The 19,969-nt window shown below is 57.1% G+C and overlaps 5 protein-coding genes across 5 annotated transcripts; 4 read left to right on the plus strand and 1 right to left on the minus strand.

Annotated features, from left to right (window-relative positions):
* The first annotated feature begins 925 nt into the window (after positions 1 to 925).
* Positions 926 to 3,606, plus strand: MYCTH_2309942 (uncharacterized protein). Its single transcript, XM_003665791.1, has 2 exons — positions 926 to 2,682; positions 2,730 to 3,606. The coding sequence occupies exons 1-2, from the start codon at positions 1,019 to 1,021 to the stop codon at positions 3,478 to 3,480; spliced, it is 2,415 nt and encodes an 804-aa protein (XP_003665839.1). The 5' UTR covers positions 926 to 1,018; the 3' UTR covers positions 3,481 to 3,606.
* A 2,331-nt stretch (positions 3,607 to 5,937) lies between these two features.
* MYCTH_2129702 (uncharacterized protein) lies at positions 5,938 to 6,675 on the minus strand (the record flags this gene model as incomplete). The annotated part of the gene is made up of 3 exons (XM_003665792.1): positions 5,938 to 6,101; positions 6,207 to 6,297; positions 6,505 to 6,675. 3 exons carry the CDS (start codon positions 6,673 to 6,675, stop codon positions 5,938 to 5,940), a joined length of 426 nt encoding a protein of 141 aa, XP_003665840.1.
* Positions 6,676 to 7,910: 1,235 nt separating this feature from the next.
* Positions 7,911 to 9,584, plus strand: MYCTH_2309943 (uncharacterized protein). Its single transcript, XM_003665793.1, has one exon. The coding sequence runs from the start codon at positions 8,062 to 8,064 to the stop codon at positions 9,475 to 9,477; it is 1,416 nt and encodes a 471-aa protein (XP_003665841.1). The 5' UTR covers positions 7,911 to 8,061; the 3' UTR covers positions 9,478 to 9,584.
* Positions 9,585 to 12,208: 2,624 nt separating this feature from the next.
* MYCTH_2096067 (uncharacterized protein) lies at positions 12,209 to 13,882 on the plus strand. The gene is made up of 2 exons (XM_003665794.1): positions 12,209 to 12,306; positions 12,428 to 13,882. Exons 1-2 carry the CDS (start codon positions 12,237 to 12,239, stop codon positions 13,330 to 13,332), a joined length of 975 nt encoding a protein of 324 aa, XP_003665842.1. The 5' UTR covers positions 12,209 to 12,236; the 3' UTR covers positions 13,333 to 13,882.
* Positions 13,883 to 15,188: 1,306 nt separating this feature from the next.
* Positions 15,189 to 19,894, plus strand: MYCTH_2140435 (uncharacterized protein; the record flags this gene model as incomplete). The annotated part of the gene is made up of 8 exons (XM_003665795.1): positions 15,189 to 15,370; positions 15,424 to 15,441; positions 15,660 to 16,771; positions 17,399 to 18,198; positions 18,412 to 18,576; positions 18,775 to 18,845; positions 18,943 to 19,647; positions 19,709 to 19,894. 7 exons carry the CDS (start codon positions 15,189 to 15,191, stop codon positions 19,574 to 19,576), a joined length of 2,982 nt encoding a protein of 993 aa, XP_003665843.1. The 3' UTR covers positions 19,577 to 19,647; positions 19,709 to 19,894.
* Positions 19,895 to 19,969: the final 75 nt, after the last annotated feature.

The raw sequence follows: 19,969 nt of genomic DNA on the forward strand, positions 1-19,969 counted from the left end.
CATCTGCAGGCTGCTCTACACCCTCTGCAAGATCCGCGGCGAAAAGGTTATCGTGCGCTTCCTGAGCAACGAGGCGCGGTACCTGGAGCTGCTCCTAACGGCATTGGAGGAGGCGGAGAAGAGTTCGATTGGAGGGAAGCAGCAAGACGGTGCTGGTAGTGGTGGTGGCGCCGGTTATGGTACCCTGGGACCGTGGACGTGGGAGGAGCGGTACGTGGTTCTCTTGTGGCTGTCACATCTCATGCTGGTGCCATTTGACCTCTCGACTATGTCGTCGCAGGAGATGGCGGCTGAAGGGGAAGACGAGGGGGAAGACGGGGAGGGAAGGTTGGCCGGGGTGGCAGGACTGAAATGGCCTGCCGGGCTACCGAGCATTACGACGCGAGTCGTGCCGTTGGCCGTCAAATACCTGGCGGCGCCGGGCAAAGAAAGAGATGCGTCCAAGGCGCTGTTGGTGCGGATCGCGATGCGCAGGGATATGCAGCAACTCGGAGTGCTGGATGCGTTGATCCACTGGGCGCTAGCGGCGCTGAGGCGGGAAGACGCAGCCGAGCGGACGCCGTATCATTACATCGGGGTGCTGTCGTTTCTGGCGGGCGTTCTAACGTCGTCTGCCGATACCTCAGATGTGGATCGCTACCTTGCGACTATCTTCCACAGCGTGCACGGCATCGCGTCCGAAGGGGACAAGACGGGGCCGATAATGGCCTCGGCTCTGGCCCGCAAGACTATGATCAAGCTGATTCGGGCTGTGGCCGTCCTTATTCTCAGGAATCCGCAGGATATGGAAGGAATGACAATCGTGGAGACCACCATTGGCTTCCTTCTGGAGAGCTTGGCCGACAACGACACCCCTGTTCGGTTCGCGGCAAGCAAGGCCCTCAGCGTCATCACGCTGAAGCTGGATCAAGATATGGCTTCCCAGGTAGTGGAAGCTGTTCTTGAGTCTTTGAACCGAAACGTCTTGCGGCCTAAGAACACCTCAGATGCCACAGTGGTGCCACAGAAGGACCTGAACATGGTCGACCCTTTGGAGTGGCACGGACTAATGCTCACTCTGTCTCACCTGCTGTATCGGCGATCACCCCCCGCGGACAATCTCGCCGACATCGTACAAGCTCTGCTCATGGGATTGTCCTTTGAAAGGCGGAGCACATCCGGAAGCCCTACGGGTTCAAACGTGAGGGATGCGGCCTGTTTTGGCATCTGGGCGCTCGCCCGGCGTTATACCACACCAGAATTGCTCGCAGTCCCGACGGCCTCCTTTACTACAGAAGCTCGCTCGGAGGCATCGATTCTTCAAATCATCGCCATTCACCTCGTTGCTGCTGCGTGCCTGGACCCGGCCGGAAACATCCGGCGAGGATCCTCCGCTGCGCTCCAAGAACTGATCGGGCGCCACCCCGATACGGTCGAGCAGGGCATTTTTGTCGTACAGACGGTTGACTACCACGCCGTGGCACTGAGATCCAGGGCGATGCAGGACGTCGCCCTAGGAGTCACCAGGCTATCGCACCGCTACGGGGAAGCTATTCTGGACGGCCTGCTAGGATGGAGGGGCGTTGGTGATGTCGATACCGCGTCACGACGAGCTGCAGGCGTGTCATACGGCATGATCGCCGCCGAGTTGTCGTCGACAGAGCCCGACCCTATACAACGGTTGACACAGGCCATTTCCCTAGCACTAACCCGCGTCAAGTTGCTCGAAGCCCGGCAGGTTGAAGAAAGACATGGCCTCTTTCTCAGCATTGCTGCTGTCTTTGATGCGCTGCCAGCTGCTGATGGTAGCCAGAGGACGGCTTCGCTTGATGGGCTTATTCAGCTCTCGTTGGACGCGCTGCTGGATATTCTCAATGACTGCGATACGAAAACCTACCGCAAGCCGGAACTGGTCGCAGAGGCCGCTAGCCGGTTAATCATCTCCTCGTTTCCTGTTCTCCAGGCGGCTGCCTTTGCTAGCAGTACCCTGCTGCCTGGGCACTCACTCATGTCCAAGAGTGGTGACGAGCTCGCAAAGATAGTAAAGTCGGTGAGTACCAGGAACGATAATAAACTAAGTGCCTTTGTCACCCTCGCCGGTTCCAACTTGGAAAAATGGCTTGTCTGGCCAGACATCGACATTATCAACACAGCGTCCGAGGCGGCAGTGGTCTATATGATCTTCTGTACCAACGCAGAGCGCGACGTGGCAATTCGGGGGTGGGCAGACGCCGCCAGGGCGCGGCAGTCATCCAAAACCCGGACTACAAGCGGCCACTTCTCTGCACTTGCGGCAGTGTACCCAATGGCATCGACCCTGGCGCTAGATCAGGACAAGATGCTCATATGCGACGCCATCATCGAGCGCTGGAAGAATGACACGAGCACGGACACTAGAGCGTGCATCCTCCAGAGCTTGGCGGGCAGCGAGGTACTCAGACAGAACGTCAAGCTGTTCTCAGACCTTCTGGGCGAGGGGTGCGATGATTATACAACCACTGCTCGGGGCGACGTCGGGTCTCACGTTCGATTTGCAGCGATCAGGGCGACCAGGTCACTGTGGGAGAAGCTGGACGACGATATCGAGACCAAGGGGCAACTGATTTCGACGCTGTTTTTGCGCATACTGCGACTGGCGGCGGAAAAGTTGGATAGAGTCAGGGCTGAGGCACAGGCAGCGCTTGCTGTCGTCCTGAAACCAACGTGAGTTGCACCCTGATATGGTGAAGAACGGCTGCTGATCATACCAGCCAAGCTGCCATGCTACGCAAGTCGACGTTTTCGTCCAAGGCATACTTTGTGTTCCTGCTCGATTTACTTGACCAGGATTGGCTGCACCCAGCTGTGTCCCCGGTGAAGGACGACGCAGAGAAATGGATGGATGCTCTGATGGCTGGCATCGTGTCGTCCGCCGACACGGGTAATGAGGAATTGGTCATTGCTAGCCGCGCGGCGCTGTGCGAATTTTGCGAGCGGTCGAGCGCCTCCCGAGATGCCGTATGCACCGCTCTAGGCCGGAACCTGAAGGCCTGGCAGGGAACAGACCGGGTACTCGTTCCGACGCTTGAAGTGGTGGCCTTCCTGTTTCATGTCGGCGTCTTTGCCGAGTGTTCCGGGGTCAATTACAAGAGCCTATGCCTGCAGGTTCAGAAGGCATGCTACAAGACCGGCAACGTCCGCAAAATCGAAGCATGCATCAGGGTTTACGGGGCGGTTGCGGCACTCGGGTGGGAGGCTCAACCCGTCTCGTCCGCCGCTGCCGTCTGCGGCAGCGATGACCTGCTGAAGAAACGAGAGGAAGGCATTCGAGAGGCTCGCGCGCGCCTTGGCGCCCTCATGTTCCACCCGTGGCCACGGGTGAGAAGCACGGTAGTCGACGAGCTCTGGATTCTTTACCGTGACGAGACCGTTGCCCAAACGCTCAGGAGCGTCAATTGGGGGAGCGCCGAGAAGGCAAAGATCAAGACGGTGGTGGACGCCCTGGGGCTGGCATCGGCATAGGCTGGCTGACCGCTTCTTTGCGACGAATGGATGACATCCGACGGCGGCGAAAATGCGGCGGACGCAGGTCCGGGCCAATCGGGAAGAAGGGGCTGTGGATAGCTCTTCTGCTTAGCCATCGAAATTGACGGCCTGCCGTGTGCACACTACACTACACTACACTAGGTACGCCTAAACAACAGGAGGAGAGTCCCCTCTCGAAGTGGAGAAAAGTGGAGGGGTGGAAAAAGAGGACACGTCGATAGAAACACATGGCAGCCCTGTCAATGCCTGTCAACGGCCTGACGCGGTGCCCCCCCGGATTGCGATCCGCTAGCCGGTCTGGCTCCTCCGACTCCAGAGAGCCTTTCCTTGTTGGTCCATGTCAGGTGTGTTGTTTCTTGGACCTTTCTGAGGACAAATTCCATTCGAGGTCCAGCCGCTTGCTAGGACTGTAAAGAAGGCGCGGATTGAATGTGGTTGTCAAACAATTGCAAAGTTGCCAGCTCGGCTAATGTTGTCGTGCCAGCGTTGCAGGAGGTTTTGCCTGTTGCGGCTGGAGTTTCAAGATTCGCGTCGTTCCGTGGTTCTCAAACCCTGGACGAAACGCAGTACGGATTACACTAGTACACTACGAATACATACACTACGAGAAACCAACCACATGACATGCGAGACATGGTGGGGGTCTGCAAAAGCTGACAGCAGCCCAACGGCCGCCGCGAGCCGGCCCGGCGTCCAACGTTGGGCGAGGTCGCCGACTAATATGGGATCGAGGTCGTACAGAGTGCGGGTGCGGGCATGGCCAGCCGATCCAACCCACTTCTTGGTCCCCGCCAGTTTGCCTTACGGAGTACCTTCTCTTGCATTTCCAGGCGCCGCGCCTGTTCGTTGGCGGGCAGCCGTGGGGACCACCTAACCATGGGAACAATTCATTCGCGCCTTCGATCAATCATTGGCAAACTTGGTCCGACCTCGGGGTCCCCACTGGGCTCCGCAAAGTGCCTTATGTATGTTATGTATGTACGGACGTACTGTGCAGTATGTAACAAGTGGTGTGGGCGCTCCAGGATGCATGCGAGCATGATCAATCAGATTAGTTAGGAAGTTAGATGAGAAACATGGGGCAACGAGCCGCGGCTAAGCTGGCCCCACAGTGATGGCTCGCGGACGTTTCCGGGCTGCACGCATATGCCAAGTAGCGGAGGGGCTTGTCAGACGGAGCAACTTCCCATTCTCTTGCGGAGAAGAGACATCACCAGCCTGGATGCGGGGCAGACAGGCAAGGCAAGGCAAGGCAAGGCGGGTATGCGGTGAAATGGGATAACTAGAGGTAGTATCAAACACTGGTAGTATGTACAGTGCAGTGCAGTGTAGTGTAGTGTAATTGACCCGTGCTGGCTAGCACTGCGAGTTCCGCTGACCTACCGTGGTGTGTGTAGTGTACGGATTATAACGCTCGGTACACTACCCGTACGAAGCAGCTTTGTGGGTTGAAACCGGGGGTTGCTTTGGGCTTGCTAAAATTGGTCTGATCCAGGCCGTTTGCCCTACACCACTTGATCTACGGACTAGTGTATGGCAACTTGTGATCACGCATGGACATACATAACCCGTATATTAAGTTCATAGTTCTTGGACAGGAATGAAGAAACACAGATATTACCACCTTGCCTGAGGTATATTCCGTACAGTCATGTGCTTTGGTCTGCGGAGTCGGGCGTGATGAGACATGCGAGACAAGCAGTTACAGGTGGGTTAATACTGTGTAATCAACAACAGACGGGCCGTTTAACTAAAAAATAAAATAAAATAAAATAAAATAAAATAAAATAAAATCCAAGCTCTCGTTGGTCGCATAGACGACCTTGTATTCCGTGCTTGCTGCAGGGATCTTCTCGGACAGCAACATGAAAGACGACGGACTTCTTGGCTCCGTTGAGTACCTCCGGTGGAAGAAGGCAGAACTTCTATGAGGTGTAGCTCCTCTGACGAAGACAGCTGAGGGTTTATACTGTATTTTTCAAGAAGTCATCCTGAGCTTTTCACGCCGATTTATCATGTATTTGCGTAGGAGACAGCTCGGACATGCACGTAGAGGGAGTGTTGTTTCAGCACGCTGTGCTCTGCAGACGGACCGTGGGTGTTGTGATAACAGCCTGGGCAAGCCATTTCCTGCTTGTCTTGAACACACGATGTAGTGCAGCTTGACAAAGATGGGATTGCCTTGTATATACCGAATTACAAGTTCGCGGGGGAGGAAAGAGGCAGAGTCCGGCCAATATCAACGCCGTCAATAGTCAATATAGGGAGAACAATAAACCGTGGACCAAGGTGGACACGGCCGGTTCGATTGGATCGTATTCTGTCAAATAAACGACAAGCAGCCTCAAGGCGAATGCACTCTCCAGTTACACGGCGTTGAGACCACCCACCATATATGTACTCTGTACGTACATAAGTATGTACATCCTCGTCTTAAAAGCTGCGGAACTGGTCGCTGCGCGGAGATCGGGATCGTGTTTCGTTCGTGCGATCCGGAGATAGTGTGTGTAGGGTGTCGCCGCCATGCGCGGCCCGAGCCACGTCGAAAACGGCCACTAGCCAGGGCCCCAGAGCTTTCCCGTTCATCGTGCCGCCGGCTGTCGAGCCGTCCTGTGGTGGATATGCATACCCTATGCCAAGATACCTTAAGTATGGCATGTGTAAATACCATATGGCACTGCACTCTGTATGTGGTATATCACCGCCGGAGCTGATGCCACGTCCTCCTCTTCTCGGCGTCGGGGCACTTTTGACGTTGTGCGCCTCGTTTGAGACTTCCATCGTCTGCTCGATCTATTGTTTCGTCCCGCGACATGGAAATCGTGGCCGAGCGAGCTTCATAGATTCGTTCACTGTGCGAGTCCTGCCGCCCAGCAAAAAAAAGGTTGCTGATGAGAGTTGAAGTTGCCACCAACCAATTACTCGAGTTCCGAGACACCTACTTACAACAAACAACAGAGGGCGGAGTAAACGCCGAATCGAGCAACTCCTTTCCCGCACCATGCAGATGGCCAGCCCCCCCTTCCTTCCCTCCTCTCCACCACCACCACCACCACCTCCTCCTCCTGCTGCTGCTGCCACTGCTGCTGTCTCCTGCAGCCGAAAGGTTAACCCACGCTCTGCTGACAATTGCAGACCGCCTCTAAATGGCCTGCTTCTGGTGTCGCACATCTTTTCCTTTCCTTTTGGGCAGAGCTCCCAAATTGTCGTGCACACCGAATGCACGTACTGTACATAAGGTATGTATGTACATACACAGAAAGAAACTAAGCACTGTACATGTACATATATACACATATAACCGATAGGCGAAAGTCTGAGTTCGAGCATCATCTCCGGGTTGGTCGGCCGGGACGCTGCAGGTGGACGAATTGGCTACCGAGCGGTTACAGCAAGCTGCTTCTCGCCTGCGAAAAGTATCGGTAACGAGCAAGTCAAAAAAAAAAAAAAAATACGACAGTACTTCTTGCCCAAGGTTAGTGTATGTATGTATGTACATACACTACATACATACAACACAGGTCAGCGGCCGGGCTTGGTGGTCCCCTCTTTTAGTCGTTTTACGCTGTCGTGATCGGCATGCGACAGCATGCAGGGTGCGGAACCAAGCCGCTGCTGATTGCCAGAGTGGAGCGGCCTTGTTCCTCTTTTTGTTGGTTCTGTTTTGTCGGGTACTCCGTACTGATGAACTGGTTATAGGCGGAGATGTCCGCGTTTGCCCACTCGCCCACTCCCGATATCCGCCCCAAGGCTCGAATTGGTTTGAGCTCAACCCGGAACCTTCAAAAGTCATCATCTGAGCAAGCCCCACTCAATGGGGGGGTGGGGAGGAAAAACGTGGTAGAGCCCGCCGACGGTCCCTTTTACAAGCGTCCGCTCTGTTCCTTCCCTACAAGTAACCACACTACATACATACACTCGGCAAGGGCAGGTCCATTCTAGCCGGCCTTAGCTGCTGATCCAAACCCGCTCGTGGGCGCTAGCACACTGGGCCGCACCCTCGCCGCAATCAATTCCACGCGAACGGCAAGGGCTCCCGAAAGGCCCCCGTCCTGGTTCTTTTCCGAGCAGTTACCAACTCAAAACAAAAGTCTTGCGATCTCGCCGACACCTCACACCACCACCCGGACTACATACACGTCCGAATCGCAACGGGAGAACGCAGAATATCTTGACAGCTTGAGCGTTATTTCCTGCCATCGACCTTTTCCATTCCCCGGCTACGTTCTGCACCAGTTCTTCCAAGGCGGTCATCCATCAATCTCGGCATTTCCTGGGTGGATTTGCAGTGTTTTGGGAGCTTGACGTTGGCACCCTAGAACGAGGTCAACACACGCGTCCGAACACAGCAGCTTGCAAAAAGTCTCCCCGGGCGTTGCGAACTCGTTGCTCTGGCCCGCTGCATCAGAGCACCGGGCACATTCGCCGACAGCTTCAGCCGACCGACGTGTTCGCGTCAGGTGCGTGCTCGCCTGGCGACGCACGCACCCGCTGCCCAAGACGGCACACTCGACGTGGGGCTCCCCTCTTACCGGAGAGGAGGAGGAGGATCTCGCCATGGAAGCCCTCAAGCACCTGATTAACAACGTGCCAGACTGGCTGAAGAAGCTCGACGAGCTCAACGGCCAGATCGAGCAGCGCCAGATCGAGCTGGCCAGACTGACGGAGGAGAACAACAAGACAAACTCTCCAGACGGCCCCTCGTCGTCTGGCGGCCCGAAGTCGGTGCGAAATAGAGGCTCGACCGAGTCACTCAGGCCGCGCGATGAGCCCGCAGCACACCCTGCCGACTCGCGACCGCAGCCCGGTGCCGGGGAAGCCGCCGGGACGCCGGCGGCGGCAAACGACGGCAACGAGCAGCCAGCCCCTTCCAGCCCGTCCGAGTCGCAGTCGCCATCCGAAATCCAACGGCAGACGAGCCAGGTGCGCGCCGCCGGCCAGGCACGCGCACGCGCGATGCTCCGCAAACGGCAACGTACCGATTCCGTCATCAGCGCCGAGGGCGCAACACCCAAGTACCGATCCCGCAGCATGATTATCGTCTACTACGACAGTTACGTGCAGCTGTTCTTTGAGGAGCTGGTCAAGTTCGTCAGTGGGGGACGCAACATGATGCGCAAGGCTAAGATGGCGGCCAAGGTGGCCCAGATCAAGCGTCTAGCCGAGCTCGAGACGCCCGACGAGCAGGATGACGCGCCCTCTACCACTACGACGACAACGACAACGACAGCGGCAGCGGTGCCGCCGCTGCCGACGACGACGACGACGACAGCAACAGGAATTATAGAAGTCGACAACCCGATCACTCCCGCCCCCGCAGAGCCAGCCCCATCCTCCCAACCCATCGAGGCGGCCGAAGAGAACAAGCCAGCCATGCACTATGTCAGCACGCGCCGCATGGGCGCCGGCCCGGGCGGCCGGGCGATGCGAGCCAACATGTACGGGCGGGTGGGCGCTGGCGGCCGGGTGATGCGCGCCGGCGCTGGTCCCGCCCCCATGCTCGGGGCAGACGGCAAGGACGCGGCGCCGGACGTCTACGACGAGCTGGACAAAGGATTGGAATACGTACAGAGCATGTGCGAGCACGCGGCGCACCAGTTCCTGCGCGACGGTGAGTGCGGTGAGGAGGTGGCCAACATCAAGCGCCGGCTGGCCGAGACCAAGGAGCTTGCCGACAAGGAGATGGAGCGCATCCGGCGCGAGGAGCCCGAGGCGCTGTTGAAGCACGGCGAGAATGATGCCACCCATGGCAGGAGCTATCGACCGCAGTCCATGCGCAAGGCTGCTGGTAAGCCGTCTAGTTCAGCGGCCGGGGCCGGGCCTGAGGCCGGGGCTGCGCCGTCGCTGGCACCCGCTCCCGTGCTGGTCCCGGCTGAACCGACGGGCCCGCTGGAGGTAGATGAAGGAGTCGATGACGTGGATAAGGAAGAAGCGCCCAAGTTGGTGTGGAGGAGCACGCGGATGATGCGTTGATGTGTTGAGGGGCTTTGAGGAGGAGGGGTGGGGTTGTGTTCGCAGGAGCGGAGAGTTTCCCTTCTGGGGAGATTATGCCGGCGGCCGTGGACGATGCGGGTGTTTCCCTCGCGAGTGTCCGTCGGGTCTGTGTTGCCTAGCACAAGCGGACGGTTACTCCCTGCATCGTACGGCATGGCGATTTCCCTCACTGGCGGGAACGTGAGTGGCAGGTATGCTTGTGCTCCATAAGAGCGCGGGCCCGCATCCGGACGGGACATCTCGGCAATCGACGTTTTCTTTTATCTATCAAGACATAGCAAGCAAGCGAGCAAGCGAGCACATTCATCATACGCGGGTGGGGAGCAGGTTTGGATCACATTTGCGCACATATTTTCAGGAGGGTGCATTCTTTATGGTGTGGCCGGGCTAACAAAAGCCGGCCGGGAAAATAACGGGTTAAACATTTGCGTGGGCTCAAAAAAAAAAAAAGGAAGGGGGGGGAGGGGGAGGGGAAGGTGTTCTAGTTGTTTGCAGCGGAGATGGATACCACGGGATCTAACACGTTGCTTGGTCACCAAATACTTCCTACATAGTCTAATTCTCGCAAATACACTGTGGGCGTTGCTGGATTCAACATGACAGTGAGACGCTTTCCAGGCTCTATGTCTGGCTGACAGCTCTACAGAGCACATCCGTACACATTAGTGGGCCAAGTTTGCGCAAGCAACAAGACAAAAGAATACCGAGCGTCGATGGGCACCCACACCAGGTCACGCCTCGTAACCAACATGCGATCTAGAAGCTGCCGATGCAACCCCCGGGGGGGGGGAGGGGACCGGACATGAGGCCGGCAAAAGGGCTCCCGAGGGGACCGAGCTCCCCGGCGTTGCAGCCGATTTGTATGTATGTAGGTTGTCCGTTCGCCCTACCTACTACATACATAAACGACTGCTGCAAGTAAGGTACTTGGTGGTGTAGCAACACCAAACCCTAGCCGGGCCGAATACACTCCTGACACGTCAGAGCCCTTCGATCGATGTCTGGTGCGTACCCTTCAAAGTTTGTATGTTCCTGTACTAATAGTTTATGTTTGTTCGTACGTGATGTTACACATTACTGCACACACACACACACACACACACACACACACACACACACACACACACACACATATATATATATATATATATGTGTATATAATACAAGACTCTTTTCTTTCCCCCCAGAACTTCTCTACGTCGTAGGTGCCTCCCAGTCTATCAAGTTAGCCGTCCCACCCACAGGAGTACTCTGTGACAGCATCGAACTGTTAACAAATTGCCGAGGGTACGGCTTAGGCAACAAACCATCGTGTTACTTGTGCTGTGTGTATAAGGTATGCATGCCTGTACGCAGGGACTTCATGTATGTACTGCACAGTCCATACATGTAGGTAGGTATTAAGTAGTGTCTCCTCTCCCTCACCGCCTCCCCCGATCGCCTCGACGGCAGAGGCTCCGTTTGGTTAGGTATCCAGAGACCAACAACCTACCGTATGCAAGCTCCCTTTTGAACTGTCCATGCGCCTGCTCTTCCCCCCGTCGCCCCTTCCTTGTTGACAACAGGCTTCGAACTCCAACGGGGGACTGGGGACGTTTTCTGTATCACGGATGCGGAAGGAGTAACCAACCAGGAGGCGGCTCTGTAGGGAGTACTACAGTAGTGTAGGTAGTGTATGTATGTAGCATACGGAGCGCTTTGTCATCTGTCCGGGGTTCGCGTAGTGTACGCATTCCCCTTGGATCGAAACCCCACGTAAGGTACTCCCCCCCCCCCCCCCCCCAAAACCAAACGGCCTCGGTCCCGGTGTCCGGACGACCGCCGCGTTCAGCCCTCCGGGTGTCCTCCCCGGCCGGTGATCATCCCCCTCTTGACATGTGTTCCCGTTAACCCCTTCGTCCGGTGCCGGCGTGCCGAGGCAGGCTAGTGTAGTGTACTCTTTTGCACGTGGCAGATCGATGTGTGTGTGTGTGTGTGTGTGTTTGTGTAAACATTTTGGTGTAGCGTAGCGCATGTGTATGTACGTATGTACACATCACATTATCGACTGGTAACGCGGTGGTCTACAGATGCACTATGACTACAAACACCAAAGGCAATCTTTCCCTTTGATTCCTGTCTCCCTCATCTCGCCGCCTTCGGGGGTTAGGTGCAGCGGGGTGTGCTGATTATGTTGCCCGTGGCTGCCGCTCGAAATGTTTGCCGTGAGAACCGTCCTCTGTTCAAATGTCGAAAAAGGAACGACGCCAATGGGCAGTGAAATCTTGCTATAGAGTAGTTATCTCGACGTTCTTGATACCGTTACCATGCCAGAAATCCAAGTGAAACCGCACATACAATTTTATCACAATAGAAGCCGATTTTCATTCTTGCGCGTGCAATCCGTGAATTTTACTCGGCTCTCAAGCTGAGCCGAGGCGCTCTGGTCCACGCTTTCGACACTTCTCCCGCCGTTGGGAATGCTGGGAATGGTGGACACTCCATAGCAAGGATTGCTAGGGTATCCGTTGAGGCTTACATCGGTCAGCCCTGTGGCGCCTTTACGCGAAGTCCCTGTGCGTGCCAAGCGTGGAGTAACCGCACCGCGCGACAAGGCGGGGTGTTGATTGCGGGGCAATTCAGTCGGGCTCGAGTCTCGGGCGGGCTTTCTTCGGACGACGAACTGACCATCAAACAAAATCGTGTACTTGTACCCAGTACAGAAGTCCAAGAAAAGCCAAAGCCGGTCCAGAACCACCATGAGCGAGAGCGAAGCAAACGCGGAGGCACTCGTGCCGAAATTCAAATTCGAGCGGCTGCTCAACCAAGGTAACTCCTGACACAAAATGACAGAGGAAAAAAAGGGAGAGGGAGAAAACGAGAAGGAAAAGAGAAAAAGAAACACAACGGCGGGCCTGGGTCGACGAATGTACTGACGAGGGGCGGGCAGACCAAGCGGGTCGCCGGTCGTCTATGCTCGGCACCATCGACGGCCAGCCGGCGCTGTTGATCCTCGAGCGCGCGCCGTTCCCAAGTTCGGCCGACTACCTCGGTTCGGTGCCAGCCAGCCTCCGCGCCATCAGGAACCTCGGCGCCAACGACATCTACCACTGGTACTTGGCCAACAGCGGTCCCGTCAGCGGCGCCGACAGCCACGAGTTCGCCGACCTCAAGATCAACCTCATCTGGCCGTGCACAGAAAAGCACATCAAGAAATACAGCAGGCAGGGGGTGCGCTTCGTCACCGAGACGCCCGAGATCTACCGCGACCACGTCCGACCGTATATGCAAGCGCAGCGAGAGGCGGGCCGGCTGAACTGGGCATTCAACATCATCGAGGGCCGCAAGGAGGCCGAGGACGTCATCTACCGCACGCCCTATGGCGAGGACCCGGAGGAAGGGTTCCTCCTGCTGCCCGACCTCAACTGGGACCGCAAGACGCTCGACGCGCTGCACCTGCTCGGGCTGGTGGAGCGGCGCGACCTCTGGAGCCTGCGCGACCTGCGAAAGAAGCACCTCCCTTGGCTGCGCCACATGAAGGCCAAGTTCCTCGATGCCACCACCAGCGTGTACCCATCTATCGAGCGCGACCAGCTCAAGCTCTACCTCCACTACCAGCCGACCTACTACCACCTGCACATCCACATCGTCCACGTCGCCCTCGAGGCCGGCGCCACCCAGGCCACGGGTAAGGCCGTCGGGCTCGAGAGCATCATGTCCCAGCTCGAGACCATGGCTGGGGACGACGAAGAAGCGGGCATGGATTCCGTCACGCTCTGCTACACCCTCGGCGAGGCCAGCGACCTGTGGGTGGACGTGTTCGAGCCGCTCAAGAGGACGAATACAGCTTCCTGATCGCGATGACCAGGTCGTTGACGCCCGGCCCGGACGGGCAGTCCTTCCACTGGCCGCCGTCGCGGATGCAGTAGATTTCGTTGTTGAGGCGCACCGTGCAGCTCTTCGTTACGCCGACCTGGTTGGGGGGTTAGTGGGAGGGGGGAAAGAAATTAGGTTAGCACCATCGATGTTCCAGGATTTTCTGACGATTGGTGGGGTGGGGGATAGATCATGTCGGATGTACGGCTCACAACATACCTCGGCTGAGCGCACCACGCTCTCTCTCAACAAGCCGACGCCAAACGCCCCGTTATCCCTGGTCGCGCATTCGTTGAGCTTGTCGAAATCGACGGCATGCTCGAGCGCGCAGTCCTCAATCAGGCTACGCTGGGGAATGAGTGTGTAGTCTCGCGTTAGGCACATGGTAAAGCCGAGGTACGTCTTCGGATCCGGGTAGAGATGCTGCGCGCAGAGCTCGATGATATTGCCGAGGCCTGTTGCGTGTCAGATGCGGATAGCGCTGGCGTGGGTAGGTAGCTAGCAAAAACGTACACTCCTCTGGCCCGTGCTTGCAGCTCACTCCATCGTCCTCGTCGGTCGGCCTGTACGAGATGTACCGAGTGGGATGTGGTCAGCAAGGCCAGGCAAGAGCAAGAGGCTATGTGGGGTTGGGGCCCCTCAACAATGACGTACGTTCCGATATATGACAGGGTGAAGTTGACCTTGTCGTGAACCCTCTGCATCGTCGGCAGTACCAGCTCGCGGAGACAGTCCTGCAGCAACGTTAGGAAGATAACAAAGCGAGGCAGAGAGGACGGGAGGAAGGCGGCGAACCCTCGCGTCTGGACACTTGCTCATGATATGCGCCTCGAGCGGGACCAGCTTGTGAGCAATGATTGATTCTTGATTGCGGGTCAAGAAGACCGCGCCGGTCAGAGGCATTTGCGGCGTAAAGCAGAAGTATACCAGGGCAACGAATGCTAGGTAACCCGCCGCGAGGGCCAGGCGAAGGGGGCTGAGGCCGCGGCGCACCGGCGGCAACATCGGCGCTTGCTTTTCGTCCATCACCGAAACGATATATTCGTTGGTTTCTTTCTCTCTCTAAATTCGAGGGCGGCTGTCTGGGATTTTGCGATGTTGATGGCGTGGGGTTGTCGAATGTAAGTACTAAATATGGACGAGTTTGCGACGATTGAAACCTTCCTCACGACATGACCGTGGCAGCTGACCATGAACTACACTAGTTACTAGCTCACAGCTCGGAGGGGATGAGTGGGGCGCTGCGGTATGTAACTAATCCGTACAGTACCGTACATAACTAGCTCCCCGAAGCTCCTGGCTACAAAATACGTAGTACGTCGAGCTTCGTGGCACGCACGGGGGACCCTCGGGCTGAATGTTATCTACCGATACTGAAAAATAACTGGAACAAGTGAGACAATGCAGAAACGCCAGGTATTCTACCCGAACAAAACAGTAATGCAAACGTTTGCGAGTTATCTGGTAACGCAGCTGGCTGGTTACCACTTTCGCTTCATCCCTGGGTTTCTCTTGCCGCTGGGGTTGTATGTAGGTCTCCTCCCCAGGCTTTTCTGTAGCTTCGTTAAGTTAGTTGCCTAAGGAGGAGCTGGTGGTCAAATTGCTGCGCAACAATGTTGTTTCCTTCGTATGAGGCAGCGGGAGCACCTTCTTCGATATTGTTTCGTCGGGCTTAGGCAATTCAACTTTTGTTCAACTTGCATTCCGGGTTTCGCTCTTTCAATTGTCGCTCTCTTCTTGCTCTCGGGTGGGAACCATCAGGCGAGGGGTCAAAATTAGAGAAGTCGGCTTCTGCAACAAAAAAAAAAAAAAAAAAAAAAAAAAAGAAAAAAGACATGGCAACGCCCTCCTTGGACGACTTTCTACGGCCGCTTGCTGTCGACCTCGAAACCGTGCTAAAACTGTCTCGCGAGCTCGAGTCTACTTTTCGTCAACTCTCTGTCGAGTCTTCGGACCAGTTCCTGCCCACGCCGATCTCCGAATCCGTCTTGCGCCCTGCGACAAGAGACCAAGGCCGGTACGTTTACCGAGATTTGCATGCGCACTTGCACTCAACCTGACACGCCACAGCTTCCTCGCCATAGACATGTAAGACTCGTTGGCCCTCATGCACTGCTCGATAGCGGGATTCCCACTGATCTCCCTAGCGGCGGATCGAACCTGCGTGTTGGCTTCGTTGAGCTGCTCGGCCAAAATGGGCCAAACGGGGCGACCAGACTGCTGAACCGTCTCCTTGAGCAGTCTTGGCCCATTCAGGAACATTTGAAGAATCAAAACTCGGAGGGTTTATTTTCGTGGATAGGCAGCCATGTTGCCGAAGTGGTGCGCAACGGCTGTGAGACCTTGGGCCTCAGCCGCGAAGCAGAGCTCCCCATGGGGGTGACTTTCAGCTTTCCGATGCAGCAAAGGTCCCTTTCTGAGGCGATTCTCATGCCCATGGGCAAGGGGTTTGCGATCACGTCAGATCTGGATCTGGGCGGGCACCTGGCGGCCGGGTACCAGAAGCACAGAACAGCAGACATGCCGCCCGTCAAGGTCGCAGCCATTGCCAATGACGCCGTGGCCACACTTGTGTCTTTTATTTACCAATTTCCGGCTCAGGTTAACCAGAAGGCCGCCATGGCTCTCATTGTTGGCACGGGTTGCAATGCTACGCTTCCGCTACTGTTGAGCAGCTTACACGAGAGCAAACGGCCTTCTGCGATTAGTGTTCGCCCCGGCCAGGAGGCTGCTGACGTCAAGATCGCCGTCAATACGGAATGGAGCATCAGGGGCTCGGCGCCGCCACTCCGGCAACTCGGCCTTATCAGCAAGTGGGACACAGAGCTTGACAATGCCGGCGAGGTGCCCGGATTCCAACCCCTCGAGTATATGACGGCCGGGAGATACTTGGGTGAACTGGCGCGCATCGTGTTTCTTGACTACTTCCAAACCGTTCTGGGGCTGCCAGCCCAACTCCTGCCCAGCAAGTTACATGAGAGATTCGGCCTTTCTACCACTTTCATGAGTCACCTCCACCCCGAAAGCACAAAGGGCCCGATGCTTCAACAACTAGAGAGAGAGTTTGCTCCAGAAGACGCATCGTTTCGCTGGACGACGGAGCTGGCAAACGTTCTCTACCGCATCGCAAAGGCTATTGAGCTACGGGCAGCCGCCATTGTCGCCGCCTCGACTGTGGGGCTCTTGCGATGTGCTCAAGAGCTGCCACAGCCAGGTGTTGAGAGAACCACTCTTGCTGTGGGCTACACGGGCGGTTGCATCCAGCATTTCCAGGACTATCTGGGGGATACACAGCGGTTCATCGATGAAATCATTAATCACGAATTCGGCCCACAACCACGGGTTCGGGTCGTCCTGACTCCCTGCCACGATGGTGGCATCACCGGAGCTGGTATCTTGGTGCCCGCTGCCTTGGCAAGTCGCAGCACATAGTTAGGATCCAAGCACCGTAACCTGCAGTACATACGCAGTGGGCTTCTACATATCTGTATGTATGTACTGTATGCACATACACGCGATCAGGGGAGGCGCTGTTCGCTAAAACGAAACAAGCAGTGACAGACCCGCTGGAAATGCATGCTTGCCCGCCTAGCGCCCTGCGCGTGATCGCTTCGGCTATTTCTTACAAATATGACTTTTTGAGGGTGTGAGTAGCACTACACTAGTCAGTGTAAAGGAATCGCCGTGTAGCATTCGGGGGCTATTGGGTAAGCAGGCCGAGAATGTCCGGCTGCAACCTGCAGGTTGGACCGCCGTCGCCCAGATGCGGAGCCACGAGAAAGATTGCCGCGATTGGCGACATCCGGTGCAGGGATCCCGACGATTCGGCGCTTTCCCGCAAACAAAAGAGGCAACCAGGCGCGGACCGAGCATCGGAGTGATGCATTTAAAGTTAACGGGTGTGCATGTCTCGGAGCCATGGGAGGGTTCCTGGCGCTTCGGCGGATATACCGGGTTTCATGCCCCCACGGTCTTTGCGCGTCATAGTGTAGAACACTCCTCCGCTGCATTGCTGGGTGAGACAAACATAACACGACAAAACCAGTAGTGGCGGCCGAAACGACGCAAACCACCCACCCGGGTTCCATGTCTGGCTCCGAGCCCACTTCCACCCCTAACCGCCTTCAACCCTCCCGACCGCGATCCGCAGCGGATGGGGACGACGATGAAGGCAACAGCGGAGACATAGATCCCAACCAGCTGGACGTGATGCTCTCACGTTCAGTCCAGTCCGCCGCGCCGTTGCTGGAACCCGAATCCTTTCAGCATAGCATGCTCCGCAACACGCGGGCCCGAAGCCGGAGCCGGAGCCGGAGCCGGAGCCGGAGCCGCGGCCGGCGCCAGCCAAGCACAAACGGTACGGCGGTTGCTACATGTAAACTGCCGGGAAGTGGAGCTGCGCCGGACGAGGAGACTCCCCTCCTGCAGAACACAACCACGGCGGCGCTCGAGGGGACGGCCAAGAGCGATAACCCCTACCTTGGCGGCGTCTCGGTCACCCGCTTCTGGCTGCTCTTTCTCCAGATCAACGCCAGCTACTTCATCGCCTGCTTCGACAGCACCATCATGGCGTCGAGCCATCCCGTCATCACCTCGTACTTTGGGAGCAGCAACTCGGCCTCGTGGCTGTCGACCGCGTTTCTGCTGACCTCGACCAGCTTCCAGCCGGTCCTCGGCGGCTTCTCGGATGCTGTCGGGCGGAAGGGGCCGTACGTGATCACCATGGCGGTGTTCCTGTTCGCGACCCTGTGGTGCGCCTTGGCGCAGAGCATGACAAGCTTTATCGTCGCCCGGGCGTTCTGCGGCCTTGGGGCGGGGGGCGTGATGACGCTGGGAAGTATCATTGTGAGCGACGTCGTGCCCATCGAGTGAGTGCTCTGTCTTCCCGGGATCGTTCGTTGGCGTGTCGAAGGGTTAGGTTGCTGATCCCGGAACAGGATTCGCGGCGCCTTTCAGTCGTATATAAACATCACCTATGGGCTCGCGTCCATGTCGGGTGCGGCCTTGGGTGGCGCCATGGCCGACTACCTAGGCTGGCGCTGGGAATTCGGAGTGCAGGTGCCGGTGATTGTGCTCTGTCTCATCGTCGCCGTTCTTGTGGTCCCGAGCGATCTCGGCCTGGGCGGGAGGGAGAAGCAGACGTTGCACGAGGCCATGCGGACGTTCGACTTTAAGGGGTCCGTCCTCATGTCTAGCTCCGTGACGTTCCTCATCTTGGGCCTGGTACGTCCTTCCCCTCAAACCCCGACGTAAGCTTGTTCTGTCTCTAACCAAGTTTAGAACCTCGGCGGAAACGTCCTACCCTGGTCTCATCCCTTCGTGATTGCCTCGCTCGCCGCCTTTGCCTTGTCCTTCCCACTCTTTCTGTTTGTCGAGAAGCGCGCCGTCAAACCCATCATGCCGCTTCATCTCATCCTCAAGTCCCCACACGCGAACTTGATTTTCTCCAACCACATCGGCGCCTTCCTCTCCAACGCCACGCTATTCAACGTGTAAGCAACTAACGGACCCTTCCCCCCCTTCTTCAACATCGTTTCCCCCCAGGTCGTGACCTCTCCCCCGCCCTAACATGACATTTCTGGGACACAGGCCCCTCTACTTCCAAGGCGTTCTCCTCACGAGCGCGACCACATCGGGCTTTCGCCTGGTCGTCTCCTCGGCCGTCGCCTCGGCGGCGGGCACCGCCACCGGCTTCCTCATCAGCTACACGCGCCGGCTCAAGTGGCCGCTCGTGCTCGGCACCTCGCTCAGCGTGGCCGGCGCCCTCTGCCTGACGTCCATGCAGCGCGGCTGGCCCGCGCTCCTGTACATCCTCTGCCTCCTGCCGGGCGCGGCCGGCGCCGGGTTCCAGTTCCCGGGCACCTTCATGGCCGTGCTGGCGGCGTCGGAGCAGCGCGAGCAGGCCGTCGTGACGGGCACGCTGATCCTGTGGCGCAGCCTGGGCCAGGTCCTCGGCGTCGCGTGCAGCTCGCTGGTGGTCCAGAACGCGCTGTGGTACTACCTCGAGGCCCTGGTCGCCCCAGGCCCGGACAAGGAAGGGGTCGTGGCCCGGGCGAGGAAGTCGGTCGAGGCAATCCGGGACCTGCCCCTCGAGTTCCGCGAGCCGGTCGTGAGGAGCTACGAGGCGGCCCTGAGGGTCACGTTTGGGTGTTGCGCGGCGCTGGCGGTCGTTGGGTGGTTGCTCATCTTGCCGGTGAGGTTGCCGCGGTTGGGCAAGAGGTGAAGAAGGGAAGGGGGTGTGTGGGAAGGGAGATATGGGTTCACACACAGTATGCTTGGATCGTCGCCGCCAAGGTGTGTTGTTGTGAGATGAGATTCTCCGTCTACCTACTGTGACTGATTTGTTGTCAATTAGAAAGAGGAAGATAATGGACACAGTGTTGAGGAACGACGAGCCAATTATCCAGGATGGAAACCGAGAGCAAAGAAAAAGGGGCGGAACAAGCTAGGCCTGAGCCACGCATGAAGCCTGAAGGAGAAGGAGACACGTATGTACATACAGCCAGCCCGGGTTCACATCCAACTCTTTGATTTGGTAGATAGCTTACTTTCATTACACATGAATCTGTGTCGTCCTTCTCTCATGACTGTTATGGATTATCTACATTCAGCCTGC

Source organism: Thermothelomyces thermophilus, chromosome 6 (genome assembly GCF_000226095.1).
Source record: "Thermothelomyces thermophilus ATCC 42464 chromosome 6, complete sequence".
Classification (NCBI taxonomy): domain Eukaryota; kingdom Fungi; phylum Ascomycota; class Sordariomycetes; order Sordariales; family Chaetomiaceae; genus Thermothelomyces; species Thermothelomyces thermophilus.